Below are 15,033 nucleotides of genomic sequence, written 5' to 3'. Positions count from 1 at the left end.
GTCATGTTCCTTTCCTGAAAGTGGAAGTATTTCATACTTATGTTTCCTTGATTGAATTACAGAAACTTGCTTAAAGCTGGAAAACTACCTTTCAGCGTGGATGAAACCACTGGTTTTTTTCCACCGTTATCATATTCCCTGGAGGCTTGGTGCTTGTGGAGGAGGTGGGGGTGAGTCTGTGAAGCTCAGAGTTAAAAGGAAGCAGAAGCTTGAACTTCACTTGCTGTCGCAAGGGGAAACCGATGGAGAGCCGGAGCTGCCCAAATGTCACCAGGCTTTTGGGAACAAGTTGAATCGGGGGTTTCTGGGAAGCCGCTTGGAAGGAGTGTGCTGCTGGCAGCCTGGAGCCGTGCCGAGCCCCGAGTTAATGGTGGTTAATTTTTAAAGGCAGGGGCGAAACTGGTTATTGTGTCTTTGTCTCAATGGGGTCTTTCTGCTCCCGAATGCCGTTGCAAGAACCCTTTTCTGAATCCCCTTGGCTCAGCCCAGAGAGAACGAGAAAATGCCTTCAGAGAAGTGATTTGTCCACGTAAAACTTTGCTTTGCCACGCTGCTAGCCGGTGGGGACAGTTCCATCGGGATGGTCGTAACATCTCCAGGGATGCCAAGCGAGGGAAGTGGTGTTTGTTAGATTTAACATACAGAATAAATGCAGGCGCAAGGGGCAGGTGTGTAGGGATGGATCCACCCGATGGAGCTTGCTTTGCAGCAGCAGGGAAATGTGGGGAAAACCAGCAGCCAGATGTGAAACCAACTGGTTTTGTAACCACCCTGTCAGGCCAAATCCTGGTGCTCTGCTAGTCAATGGAAGCATTGTCTGGATTCTCAGGCTGGCTTTGCAGCTTTTTGGATAAGCGGCTGTGAACCGTTCTGAGCCAAAAGGGCAGGTTGTCACCCAGCAAAGCTTTTCAGAAGGGGGTGGAAAAACAGACAAGCCTTTTTCAGAGCATCTCAAAGGAGGTTGGCACCTCCCTCCTGCTGCGAGCCAAGGTGCAGTGACCTCCTGAGCTCTGGCCTCTGAGCTGGCTGGACCAGATGATCCTTGAGGTCTCTCCAACCCGGTGTCCTGCAGTTCTGTGATTCCGTGGTAGTGCTTTTAGTGTGGAGGTATGTGTAGGACAAGGGGGAATGGCTCCCTACTCACAGAGAGCAGGATTAGGTGGGATATCAGGAAGAAATTCTTCCCCCTGAAGTTGGGAAGGCCCTGGCACAGGTTGCCCAGAGAAACTGAGGCTGCCCCATCCCTGGCAGTGTCCAAGGCCAGGTTGAGAGGGCTTGGAGCGACCTGGGATAGCGGAAGGTGTCTGTGCCCATGGCAGGGGGTGGGAACAAGATGGTCTTTAAGTCCCTTCCAACCTAAACCAGTCTGGGATTCTATGAAATACGTATTTACACCACTGCCTCCCTCTCCTACGTGGAGTTTGAAGCAGGACAGGTGATCAGGAAGAAATAACAACCTGCAGAACCCCCCAACATGTGTGCTTAGCTCTCGTGCACCAGTTGGTCTCTGCGAGGATGGTAAGGAATAATAACGCACGTTTCCCTCTGTGCCTGGAAGGGATGAGGTGTTTGGCAACATCAGAAACAGTGGGGACAGAATGAAAAGAGCTGAAAGCAGAAAGTGTGGATGCCAGAAACATTCAGTACTCCTTGAAAAACTGCCTGGCAACGGAGGTGGGCTCCACTGCAGCCGGAGACACGGGACGAAGGGCTTGGCATGCACAGAAACTGTGGGAGTAAATAGGGAAAATCGTCACCCACGTGTGTGTAGTTTCCTCCCGCTCTGGGTGGGTTCTGTCCTGCCAAGCCCCTGCTGCAGGAGACTTCCAGAAGTGCTGAAACAGTCCGGGCTGCTGCAGAGATTGATTGAACGGGACAAAAAGACAGCGATGAAACCCTGCTTGTGAGAAGAGCTTAATAGGCAGAAAATTGGCTATTGCAGCCCGAGGGCTGGTTGGGAAGCACAGAGAGGGAAGTCTCCTCTTGTCGTTGTGTGGAAGCTTAAACTCAAGAGAAGAGCCCAGAGTTATAGCTGTGTCCTTAGAAGTGTCCCTGTACCCTCCCTGTTACCTAAACGAGGTAAATGAGCAGTGGTGGACTGGGTTACAGTTTGGCAGGAGGGCTTGTGGCTGATGCAAGGAAACAACACTACTTTCGGGGACTGCAGCACGTCAAACCAGCTTTAAAACTGTCTTTGGGGGGCAACATTTCAATGTCAGGAAAGAAAAGGATTTTTTTTTTTTTCTGCTCCCCAGAGGAGCGGGAGTTTTCCCTTGTGCCTATGATGAGCTGTTGCTTTGTGGCCACACGGTGCAGTGATACTGATGGAGATACGGGAGGAGTTGTGCGTGGTCATGGTGTGCTTGCAGTGTTTAAGGTACCAGAACAGGACCCAGCAGGTGGAAAGCACCAGTCTCTCCAGGAAGGAGACTGTGAAAGCCACACTGCTTTAAAAACGGAAACCAAGAAAAGCCAAAGAAGGGAGATGGTGAGAATTAGGAGGTGGTTTTTGAGCTCAGTTCTGTGTGGCAGCCGCTGCGCTGCTGTTTCACTGGGGACTTGACTGTTGCTCCGGTGCAATGGAAGTGTGATGCCAGACAGCATCCTGTGTCTGTGTGACAGCAGGAAATGCTCCAGAGCTGCGGAGAAAGCCAGGCTTTCTCTAGGTGCTGCTCTTTCTTTATTAAAGTCTTCTTGGCAACTGCTCGGGAGCAGCTCCTTAAAAATGTGCTGCCGTAGCAGTTTGACACAACTGGAAGTAAGATGGCTGATCTCCAGGACTCGTCCAAAAATACCTTTGTCATCCGTATTTTCCAATGAATTGCTTGTGGTGTAGTTTATATCAAGGTTCACAACCAGTATGGTTTGTCACTATGGACTGGGTGGTTTGTAAAAGTAAGTGTTCCATAGGCATTGCTGCCTTTAATGCAATTAAGAACGGCACACGGAGAATCCAGGAAATTTTAAAAAACGTGATGTAGAAAGACAGGTTTCCTGTTTTTCTATCAGCTTGGGAGCCAGTCGCTGTTGGTTAGCATCTCGCTGTGGCATACCCATGGGGAATTGCATGGTCCACGCGTGCCCAATTCCGCACCCTTGGAATCAGGGGAGCCTGGCATTGAGGTGAGCAGGCAGAGCCTCACGTTGTTAATACATAAAATACTTAGTTTGGCTCAACTGGCTGACTGTGTGTCTGTGGGAGGGTATCCATCCCCATTTCCTTGGGATTCTGCAGCTGCCTCTGCTTCTGGCAGGTCACGTAGATATTACTGGTCTTGGCTGCAGCTGAGAAGAACAGTCTTTGAAGGCAGAGTCTCCCTCGAGTGGAGCAATGCTGGAAAAAGCTCATCATGGGACTTTTTGGTGGTGGTCTCCCCATCACAGCCACGTGGGTGGAATTGGCAAGCTGTCTTTATTTATGGGAATTGCCTTTTAGGATAAGGGTCGTCCAATTTTCATGAGATAGTGCTGGGTTTGTTTAGAAGTTTCCCAGACTGATTGTCCGCCTCGCATCCATAGGTGAGTTAATGTGAAACGTTTTTGGAAGTGGGGTCCTTTATCTCTCCCTGCACCTCCAAGGAATGTTTTAATGAAGTATCTGTAGGCACAGCACCAAAGACCAGGGGAACTGGGAATGCCCAGCAGGGTGTTACATAAATGCTGCTGTTCTTCTGGCACTTGGGAGAACACAGTATTAGTAAGAATTTGTCCAATGCTGAAGATTTTTTGCAGATCAAACACTTAATATATGCCACGTGCTGCGGAGGAGCTTACAGCCAAACATGTACAATCGTGCAGTCCAATAGTCCAGCAAAAAATGGATTATTCCAGAGGCTCTTCATTCTGTCTGGGGAGGGATATCCAGGGATAGGGTAGATTTGCTCCAGTATAGATCAAGCACCTTGAATAGCATTCTCCGCACCCCAAGAAATGGCCTGGGGTGGGATGCAGGTAGTGTGGGGAGCGTTCCCTGCTGGCTGCCAAGTCCTGCCTGTGGAAAGTCTAATCTGCCTCAGAGCCGGCCCGCCCCAGCACGGGGTCAAAAAGTAATCGTTCACAAGCAAAGACACAAAACAAGCAAAAGAGAAATTCCCACGCTTGCTTAGAGGGATTAGCTGGGGAGCGGATCACCCAGGGGTGGATCTGCGGGACCCCGGGGAAGGCTGGTGTGCAGCCTCAGGGCTGTGTTCCCGGAGCAGTCTTCCCAAAGGCAGGCGTCACATGTCAATGCATGTGCACTTGCTTTCTTCGGGGGTGTTCAGGGATGCTTGTGCTCGGTGGAGCACTTGGAGAATCAGGAAAGCAGTTCTCACCTGGGCTGCTCTGCAGAAACTGGTGTTACCTGAAGTGATCGTTCTCCCTTCCGTAGAGGAAATAACAGTTCTTACCTGTGAAGTTGCAGGAAGAGCGTGGAGGGTCTGTGTGCTCCAGGAGTGCCGGACAGTATTGCTGGTAAAGCGGGAGAGCATCCCTTGTGGGATGCCGTACAGGAACTGGCAGAGGTGCCCCAGGGGATTGTTTTCAGCGACTCCTGGTTTTAGCTGGGGTTCCGTTCAGGTTTGTCTTTCAAGGAAGCTGGTGGGACTGTGGGCCATCAAAGCCTCCCTGCTTGCCTTTGCTGGGTGCCTTGTTTTGACGTTGACACACAATTAAAATTGGTTTTGGTACTGGAGAATTTGGAAGGGAAGTAGCTGAACTGGAAAGGGAACAAGTTTAAATCTGTTACAGGTGTCTGCACAAGTGTGTCACTGCTCTGGCTGTGAATGGGTTTGGCCTGCGCTTCGACAGGGGAGGGCAGCCACAGAAAGGAACGGGAGTACCATCATGTCCTATTTTAATAAGCCTGCCTGGAAAGCACATTTGACAAGCAGCTTTCCTCAATACGGGGTCCACGGGCTCTGGGGAGGAATTTGCACCAGGTCCCTCGGGGATTTCTGTAGCTGGCGACGCACATAGAAGTAACAGAGAGCTTTGTGTCTGGTGGTCCCTTTGGCCTCGGATGGATGACTGAGGTGCAGGTCCCCAGGGTCTTCAGAAGGGTCTCTGAAAAAGCCAGGAGGAACAAAAGCATGTTGGCCGGGTGGAGAGCAGGCTGTTTAACTTGTGCATCAGCACAGATACCCCCGTCCTCCATCCTGAGGCAGCATCATACACCCAAGAGAGCCCACCACCAGCCAGGCCCTTGGCACGGAAGCAGGATAGGGACCAATGGCACAAAGCCCCCTGGCATTTCCATGTCCGGCTGTGCCATCGCACCAGGCAGTGAGGGAGGGCTGCCACCAAAGCCGTGGCTGGAGCTGGGCTGGGAAGCTCAGCCGTGCCTGATTTGAGGTTGTTGTGCTAGAACGTGTCTCTCCCTATTTCTGAACTCCCTGAGATTCCTCTCTCTTGATGGAGATTGATTTTTGCCGTTGGGAACCCGAGGGTATATACATTGTGCTCAGAATTGGCCTGACCTGAACTTGGAGAAACTGCTGATGTGTTTGCTCTTGTGCAAGTTACGATTTTATAAGCTGCCTCACGGACTGTGTGTGGCTGAGTGGAGCAGGAAAAGGAAGAGAGGGAAGTGGGAGACGTCCCCCATGGATGGCATTGCCTCTGTATCCATGTTGTGTTGGAACATTCCACCCTCTGCAATTAATATCTTAATTCCTCTCCCATTCAGGGGAAAAGTACACCCCCAGCCGTCTAAATTCGTGGATTAGCCTTTTCTCTGCTGCAAATGTCTGCTGTCCATCAGGTTGTTCCGATGAGTAAGACAGCAAGGAAAACCGTATTGACCAGCGTGAGCCGCTGCTGGCGTCAGCGGTGGTGGCTTGAACAGCTCCTGAGCTGGCCGGCCGAGGTGGAAGTGAAGGTGATGGCCAAGGCCGGGGCAGGCTGGCGAGGTGGTGCTCAAAGGTCAGGCAGGCAGAGGGCTGGGGGGTCACCCCCTGGGTTAATGACTCTCCAGCCCCTGAGCCCGGTGCTCAGCTGGCTGCCCACGCTGAGCACACGGTGTTCGCCTGGAGATTAAGATGAAAATATGTTCTCCTTGCTAAAGAGAGCACATAAACAACCCATAAACGGCCCATTAACTCACAAAATCGCAGTAAAGAGCATGTGGTCAAGCCAGCGTCGGGGACCTGTGACCCAGCAAATGCCCTAATGGGATCGTGAACCTTATCACTGGCCCTAAGTGCGGGTAATGGGAAATTAGCAGCAGGGAGAGGAGGGAGACAAGAAAAGAAGGGGTGGCGGACGATGGGCACCCAGGTTCAGTGTGCAAAATATTGTGGAATGATCATTTTATGGCTGGAAATGTCAGGGTAACTCTTCCACATAGTAAAACCTCTTCAGAGTGGCTCAAGAGAGACTTTTCCCATCGGCTCCAGTGGATGCCTTCAACAGCTCAAGAAGCTCTGCAGTCCCTTCTCTTACAGCCTCTTCCAAGCAGCAGCCACCTCCGTGGTCCACCTTGCTTTTTGAAGCAAGGAGATGGACATGTATTTTATTTGTTTTCTAGCTGTGATATTCGAATTCTGTTTGAATATGAAAGTATATTGAGATTCATTAGTGCAGGTAAAGGAAGAGGACAGTGGAACGTGCATGATGTGGATGGGTAGCCTGGCATCTCATTCTAGCCAGGGACACCTTCCACTGGCCCAGGTTGCTCCAAGCCCCATTCAGGCTGGCCTTGGACACTTGCAGGGATGGGGCAGCCACAGCTTCTCTGGGCAGCCTGTGCCAGGGCCTCACCAGCCTCACAGGGAGCAACTCCTGCCCAGTGTCCCATCTAGCCCTGCCCTCTGTCAGTGGGAAGCCATTTGCCCTTGTCCTGTCACTCCAGGCCCTTGTCAGAAGTCCTTCTCCAGCTCTCCCGAAGCCTGCAGGAAGTTGAGTGCCTTGTAATGGGGAGGCTGCTGTAGCAGCGGGGCAAGGTCCTTGGCTCCCAGGAGATTCCAAGGGCATTTATGATTACAAGTATGCTGTCAGTCAAAAAGAAATCTATATTACTAAAGCATCGTCACTGTAACTGAGTACTTTAGGAAGAAAGCTATGAAAGTGTATTTAAGGAAAAGAAAAAGGAGTAAAGGGCATGTTGTTTACTGGTTTCTTTTTTCCCATTGCAAATTGAGAGTCTGCTTACCCTGGAAAAATCAATGTGGTTGGACACCTGGTGTAACTAATTATTTTGCAAGAGACAGCCAGCTGATCTTTTGAAAAGAAAGGAGATTTTAGCAGAACTGTTCAAAGTTCATAGTCTGCTGTGTATCTCTAATGCTGATAAACATCGAGCAGAAGGGATGCCTGTCTTAAAATGTCCCATGGTCACACCTTTGTTTTAAGGTGATAGGCTGAGAAAAAGGCTGTAGAGCCCAAGGAGCCCTCCAGCAAGGTGACTGGTGGTGTGGGCTCCAGTTCCCGTTAGCAGATGCCCTTGGGATAGGGACAGCGATGTTCTCGGGTTTGAATTCTGCATCCTTAACCAGGAAAGGCTTTCTGTCCTTTTTCTCAAGCCTATAATGCAGACAGACTTTGCCCGTGCTGTGTGCTGAACGCAGTTCTTTTGCCTAAACAGGCAGTCTTTTCCAACCGGGACCAGTCGTTTTTTTTCAGTGCACTGGTGCCTGACGAAATGCATTGGGTTGCATTCTTCACGTATAGATGGCACAACCCTTCTGTTAAGTATTCCTGTGTTTTCTAGTGCTGGGCTGGGGAGGTTCCAGCCTGCCTTGCAGGCCAATGGCAGCCCAAACCTGGCTGGCAGGGAGGGAGGGAAAAGCCAGCGCTGGGATGCTGTGCCAGCAAGCCCCCAATTGGTTTGGCTGGAACTGGTTTTAGGTCATATAAAAAAGGGGTGAAGGATCCAGGCTGCTCAGAGAGCGGCAGGTCCTCGGGCAGCGCCGCAGAGCACGTTGGTTCTGAGCTCCATAGTGCTTATTTTTACAAGGACTGCAAATTGCTGTAACATAGTTAAGGTCTGTAGGAAGAGACAAGTTTTCCTGAACTTTACTCCCAGCTTGAACTTGTAAGAAGTTCGGTGAGAGGCAAGGAAGGGGAGAGAGGGAGATAGAGGCACCCTCGCTCCCGCCCCTGCGTCCGCAGCGACGAGGATGTCAGATGGCAAAGGCAGCCTGGAGAAACAGCTGAATGGCCTTGGGGAGCAGGGCAAGGAGAGGAGCCGCACGTCCCTGGTCATCTCGCAGGCCGTTAACCGCAGTATTTTCACCTCTGCAGTCTCCCCCGCCGCTGAGCGCATCCGCTTCATCCTCGGAGAGGAAGATGACAGCCCCGCGCCCCCGCAGCTCTTCACCGAGCTGGACGAACTTCTGGCTGTCGATGGACAGGAGATGGAGTGGAAGGAGACTGCAAGGTGGGTCGGTTTTCCTTTACCCCGAAAGGGAAGGGCAGCCAGCAGCGCTCCCATGGGAGATTCCTGTTCTAGCATTCCATTGGGCGATGCCCACGCCACAGGACCGCATGGCAACTCCACGGAAAGGAGCCTGTGTAGTTGAAATTACCGTAGGGTTTGTTTAAATATTCCAAAAGAAGAACTAGGAAAGCAGTAGAGTGCCAGATTGATTACAACAGTTTACCTGCGGAGAGAAAAGTATGGGCTCAGTGGTGCTTTGCAAAGGGGTACGTGTCTCGGCCGGAATTGCCAGAAGTTGCTGGCTGAGTCCAAACCACTTCAGTACTTAGTGCCCCAAAGTAGCTTTTGAGCCTGCTCCCACCTCACACCACAGGCTGGGAAATTATAGCTGTCCCCGTCCTAGTGAGTTACTGATGGAATTCATTTTAAATTGGAAAAAGGTTGGAAGGTATTTTCTTGTGAAGAAAGTATTCAAGGTGCACGTTAAATGCTGGATGGGGTTGCTTGCTTTGGGTTCCTTGGTTGGGTTTCTTTGATGCTGCTGTTACTTTGGTCAAAAAGCTGTGACAAAGAAGCTGGGATGTTTTTGGGGTCTGACTGCTACAAGTTGCATGTCGTTTATGTCTGAACACCACTGACCTATTCCCAATTGAGCCTGGGGGGTTTTCCTTTTCCTTTATGGCGGCTGGGCCATGCTCTTTCCCCACCCCCCTCTCTTAAGGGCACTGTCTGTGTTCAAAGTTAGTCCCTCTTTGGTCACCTTAACCTTCTTTACCTGTGATTTAATGAGCTACCCTAACACCTCCCCCTTTATCTCTTATCTTGCTTTATTTTTGCTTCTCAGTCGCTTGGGGAACTTAATGACTTTTCACCTTTTGCTCTCTAACTTCTGACTTTTTGCTCATCCTTTCCTCCTTTGTTGCACTTCTTTCCTCTTACCATGAGTCCAGCACTTCCTGATTTAGGTGTTTTTGCACGTCTTTGGTAGGAGTGCTGCATTGAGCTGTGCGTGGGCTTCTCTCTGGGGTTCTTCTCCCAAGCAGCAAACCACAGGACGAGGGGAAACAGCCTCAAGTTGTGCCAGGGGAGTTTTAGGTCGGGTATTAGGAAAGTTTTCTTCACCCATAGGGTTGGCTGCCCCGGGTAGTGGTGGAGTCCTCCTCTCTCGTGGGATTTAACAAATGTGTAGATGTGATGCTTAGGCACATGGGTAGGTGGTGGCCTTGGCTTTGCTGGGTTAATGTTCGGATTGGATGATCTTAGAGGACTTTGCCGACCTGAACGGATCCCTGATTCTTTGTGTAAATGACACGGAATGTAATGAAGCACCATGTTAATTTCTACATTGGCGCAACCTCCTGCCTTGGTGGATGGTGATCTTACACGGTGTCTGATTGTTCGGGATTTTTCAGTACATTCCTGAAATTGCTTAATCTTGCACCACAGAACCTCCTGGGAGCTCCTGAGCATCTCCCAGTGCATCCAGAGCTGGCTGGCACTGTGTTTCAGCGGGCACTGGATCTGCCAGCTGTTTTGGGGTTGTTTTACATCTGCTGCTGCAGAACAGCTGGGAAGCTGCATGAGCAGGTCCTGAACACAGGAAAAAGCGCAGGGCTGTGTGGGCAGAGGAGAGAGGAGAGGACAGAAGAGACCTTGTGGGGTTGATGCTCACCCTGGCCCCAGTGTAGAACTGCACGGCTCCCAGCTGGGGAGAGCAGCACTACCTGCGCTCGTGTTTGAGAGAACAAACAATTAAATTTCCTTCCTCATCTCCCTCCTGCTCTGTTCTGACATCTACACGTTCCTTCTGTCTGCTGCACCTCACTCCCAGCCCCGTGAAAGCCGTGTTGGTATTATCAGGTGTAAAAGGGTGGAGGATAAAAACGTAATTCCTGGCACAGCTTATATAACCAAAAAAAAAGATTATAACAGAAGTTTAAAAAACTCGTATCCACCATTCCACAGCCCAACCCTGTCATTCCTTTTCTCTGTAATCCCATCGCCTTCCTGCCATCTCCCTGCCTTACAGAGTGACAGTCCCCACGCTGTGGTGGACAGAGATACTTCCCTGCGGCTCACAACCGGCTGGGGGTCTCCGGCTGCCGCAGGTCTTTTCCTTTCTCAGCTTCACTCAGTACCCTATGACCACCCATGGAATGCAGGCATTCCCACGTTAGTGCAGCCTGGTTAGCGGAAGGTGCCCCTGCCCATGGCAGCAGTCTGGAAGCAGGTGAACTTTCAGGTCCCTCCCAACCCATACCGCTCCCTGGTAGCACGAACTGAGCAGGCATTTGTTCACCCAGGTTTGCAAGTTAATATTTGGTTTATTGCAGTTTGGATTGTGGATTGTAGTGAGAAAAGTAAACAAAAAGCAAATATTGGTAGTTGTGAGTAATCACTTTCCCTGGAAGGACAAACACTGGTAATTTTCAGCCTTCCTGTTGTTACGGGGTGGATGTAACTCGGTCCCACATCACACAAAGCCCCTGAAGTGCACAGATTTGCATCCACCCAGGTCCCTCAGGTGTCCTGGGAAACGCTTAGTTTTTGTGAACTAAAAGGACCTTATTAATTGGAGATGAAAATCAGTTTTTTAGCTTGAGTTAAAAATCAGCTTTAAAAAACAGAGTCTCAAAAAGAGATTACTGCAATTGTGAAACATAATTGATTAATCCTCAAGTAATACATTTTTCAGGATTAAAGATAATTTTGCTTGCTGTTAATAATATTCTTTTGAACAAATTTATGAGCTTCCTTACCTTATGTGTGGGTTGGTTTTTTGTTTGGTTTTTTTTTTCTTAATAATCCCTTTATATTAGTGACTGGAATTTCCATTTTCCACATATATTAAAATGGTGTCTCAAGAGGGGATTAAAAAGCATTTCTGCTTTGCCACTGGGGCATATCGAACCACCCTTTCCTGCACCCCAGTTTGCACCAAAGCCGTTGCTGGGTGGTGTGGGCCAGGTGAGATCCCCCGGCCAGTGCAGGAGCCACGTGCTCCATCCCTGCGTGCTCCGGGCTGGGCACAGCGAAGCCAAGGGCAGGGTCAAGGCTGCAGGGGGAAGAGGGGGTGGGCTGTAGCCCAGGGGCACGGAGCCTCCTGCTTCCCTGCTCTTGGGATGTAGTTTTAGGGGTGTAAAGAGTGTTTTGCACAACCGGGATTTTACCCTTTGCTCTCAGCTTCCATTAGAGATAAGTTTTCTGGGTTTTTCTGACCTGCTGGGTTAAATCATTAAACAGCAGCTGGGGGGAAAGAAGGAGCTCCTTAATTTGTGCCTTCTCCTTTGGTGGCTCGTATGTTCTCTAAGAGCACCTTCAGATGTGGCTGGGATGTGCTCCTCTTCTCCCCTTTGTCAGCCTCTGGGCGTGGGACAGCAGTATTCCGTGCTGCCTGCATCTTGGCAGTGGCTGATTCCGTATTTTATCGCCCGAATTTGAATCACAGAATCGTTTAGTTTGGAGCAGCCCTCTGAGACGATAGCGTCCAGCCGTTAGACAAGAAGTGCCAAGATAGCGAAGGACAAGTTGCCTTGTTTCCAGAAGCGCTGATTTATTTTCCCGCCAGGAGGCAAGAGCCCTAACCCCCTCTCACTGCCCTGTTGTAGGTGGATCAAGTTTGAGGAGAAGGTAGAACAAGGCGGGGAGCGATGGAGCAAACCGCACGTGGCCACCTTGTCTCTGCACAGCCTGTTCGAGCTGAGGACGTGCATAGAGAAGGGCTCCATCATGCTGGATATGGAGGCCTCCTCCCTCCCACAGGTGGTGGGTAAGTATACCTGTCTTGACTCTTTCCCTCGCCGCTTCCTCAGACATTTTTCTTAGCCCTGGTATGGTTTTATGGATGGTTTAAATGAAGAAGCACTGCTTTGCCAATAAAAGAGGGAAAAATGGGAAAGAACGAGGAATAAGAGGAGAAAACTGGGAAGCGCCTGGAAAATGATCACAGATGGATGAAAAGAGTCCTTCTCAGTGCAGGAAGGAGAGTAAAAGACATCAGTTTAATTTATGTTCACTGCGGAAAAGGTGACACGTGACAGGGCCACGTCTCCAGGGGCAGAGACGCCCATCAGGTACCGTGCGTGCAGAACGACTCGGGCCGGGAGCTGCTCTGGGGTGAGGTGCTGAGCTGCCTGCTGGAGGCAGGTGGGGGCTGTGTTTAGGATGGGATACCCCCCACCCCAGCCAGGGAGAGGGGACAGCACCCCGGGTACCAGCTGGTGCTCTGCTCTGCAGGACGGGAGGGCAGGTTTTGTACGGTCAAACCTGGCCGTGACCCGGGGCGGCGCTCGGTGACGTGCTGAGAGCCAGATCATGTTGCCTGCGCTGTGTGAGAACTTAGGGAAAATAGATTTTCCAAGTGAGGCATTGAGTGGAGGGGCATTTAACCAAAATGCTGAGTTTAAGAGCCATTACATGAAGAGGTGTAAAAGAGCAAAATTAAATACTTCCTCTGCCAAAACTCAGTGCTTTGAATGATCATCTCAGGAAGTAAGGTCAGAATTATCCTGGCTCGGAATTCTCCTATGCACTGGATCACAAGGCTTGGAACTGCAGCTGCTTCTGGTGTTAAATACAGAGTTTTGACCTTAGTTTTGCGAGTGCTTTTGGTGGCATTTGCCTTCCTTTGCTTTTGTGTCTGTGTATCCAAATGCACAGCTTTGCAAAGTTTTAACAGAATAAAACCCCCAAGAGCCTCTCAAGTTTTCTGCTGAAGGTGAATCTGCTTCAGAAGCTAATGTTCATGGTCTGAAACCTTAAACCCTCAAACATTAAATTTTCTTTTGAAGTCCCTTTGAGATGTCACCTTCAATCTCCTTCTTCAACACCCAAATTAAATCTAATTCCTAGGAGATTAAATTACACATCGGTGGCTGCTGTTGCTGTGACACTGTGACACTGTCCTGAGCAGGGTGTTTTCGCTGGTCCAGACCCTTAATCAGACAGGTAGGGATATCCAGGACTGGATTTCCAGGATGATTTAATCATGATCTCTTGGCTGCTGTCTGGTAGTGGCACACCGGAAAGGAAAACTCCAAAGAAAAACTCTTTGTTGCTTGTTTTTCATCAGCAACAGGGAAGGTAAGTGCCAGAGAGAGAAGGATAAGCTTGAATGAAGGTTCTGAAGGAAGTACTCTGAAAATCACTAACCAAAACCGTAAGCAAGAAAAGCTTGTATTAAAATAACACTTAACAGAGGTCAGCCTTTTGCCAGGCGTGTTGTGTAAGGGTACCTACGTGTGCATACCCGCCCTGTCTTAATTTGAGAGGAAGAGCTAGGCTCTTCCTTGGGGATTTGAAGAGGCATTAATTCCTGAGCAGCGCCTAGAGGATGACTTTCTGACTCACTGAGTTAGCAAATGTGATGCATGTCCTGCCTCCCCCCTGCTCATAACTTTTATTATTAGCACAAATAAAAGTTACCAGCAGACAAATAGGAGCTGCCACTTGCCTTCAGGGGACAGCACACGAGCTCAGCTCATCAAGGGAACAACTTCATGCGAGATTTACTGCACAGGGGACATTCTTCATAAGTCTGGCCACTTTTTTGCCTTTTTCCTCTGGGATAAGGGAGGAGAAAGGAGGTCGGTGATGGGAAGTGAGCAAGCATTGAGGACACCTTTTCTCCTGATGACTCCATGAAAAGTAAAGCCATATAATACATCCTGTGGTAACTGGAGCAAGTTCTGCCATTTGTAGTTGCCATCACTTCAGTCCTGCAAGGGAATGATTTAATTAGTGGCTCATCTCCAGGACTTCTTCCTTTCTTTAGATTAGGTTTTACTGGGGCCTGCAAGGTCAACTCAGGCCTCGGTGAATCTGATACAAGTTTTTGGGTGTGCTTTTTGGGAGCATCGTGGAACTTGCAACAGAGTCATAGCATCTTCATGGAAGTCCAGGCTCAGCAGAGATTCAGTTCCTGAGCTAAGAACCATCTTACCCTGGTCTTTGAAATGGGCTCTGTGGGATGTAGGAAACAGCAGAAGGGAATCTCAGTGCAGTAAGTGTGTGTTAGTGGCTCCTGCTGGATGGAGATGCTTACATTGTGTTGCAAGAGGGATGTCTAAAAGGGATTTTTATATAAATAAAACTTGGCTTTGAGATGGTAAGAAAGCCTTCAAAAAGGCAGGGTGGAAATGCCTCCAACCCCTCTCTCTCTGCCCTCCCTGGAAGCAGTTTTGAGCTCTGTGGTTAATTTTGCTCTTCCCTCCCTCCCTCTTCCCGTGCCTGCCACAGAGATGATCGTTGACAATCAGATCGAGACGGGGCTGTTGAAATGCGAACTGAAGGACAAGGTCACCTACACGCTGCTCAGGAAGCACCGGCACCAGACCAAGAAGTCCAACCTGCGCTCGCTGGCTGACATTGGAAAGACCGTCTCCAGTGCAAGTAGGATGTTTTCCAACCCCGATAATGGTAATGCAGAGGCTCCCTGGCTATGGCCTTCTCTGTCACGGCAACCCACCCGCCCAGAACTAACTGTGGCCCTGACACTGCTTTCCTAACCCCCGAGGGAGCGGCGAGACCGTGCTGATGGCGCATCAGCGGGGGCTCCGCAGGCTGCTTCGGCCGTGGCACGGCGCTCTAACCACATCTTCACTGGACTGACAGGGACTCCAGGGGCAGGGCAGGGGGTGCTCTTGCAGCTGGTGTCTAGGGGATAGTTTAGGAGCAGC

The 15,033-nt window shown here is 50.1% G+C and overlaps 1 protein-coding gene across 6 annotated transcripts in view; it reads left to right on the top strand.

Moving 5' to 3' along the window:
• Window positions 1–15,033, top strand: part of SLC4A4 (solute carrier family 4 member 4) — a 123,501-nt gene that overhangs the window by 65,813 nt on the left and 42,655 nt on the right. For 4 of the 6 annotated variants that reach the window (XM_066184724.1, XM_066184720.1, XM_066184722.1 and 1 more), the window contains exons 4-6: window positions 8,221–8,356; window positions 11,965–12,125; window positions 14,594–14,773. In XM_066184724.1, the coding sequence (XP_066040821.1) occupies window positions 8,221–8,356; window positions 11,965–12,125; window positions 14,594–14,773 (477 nt within the window). The remainder of the gene's footprint in view (window positions 1–8,220; window positions 8,357–11,964; window positions 12,126–14,593; window positions 14,774–15,033) is intronic. The other 2 variants (XM_066184725.1, XM_066184726.1) reach the window with 2 other exon arrangements.

Source organism: Chamaea fasciata, unplaced genomic scaffold (assembly GCF_029207755.1).
Source record: "Chamaea fasciata isolate MVZ Bird 193981 ecotype frontalis unplaced genomic scaffold, bChaFas1.0.hap1 SCAF_6, whole genome shotgun sequence".
NCBI lineage: Eukaryota > Metazoa > Chordata > Aves > Passeriformes > Sylviidae > Chamaea > Chamaea fasciata.
The sequence above is the reverse complement of the archived record's forward strand: the minus strand, read 5'-3'. Positions and strand labels throughout refer to the sequence as shown.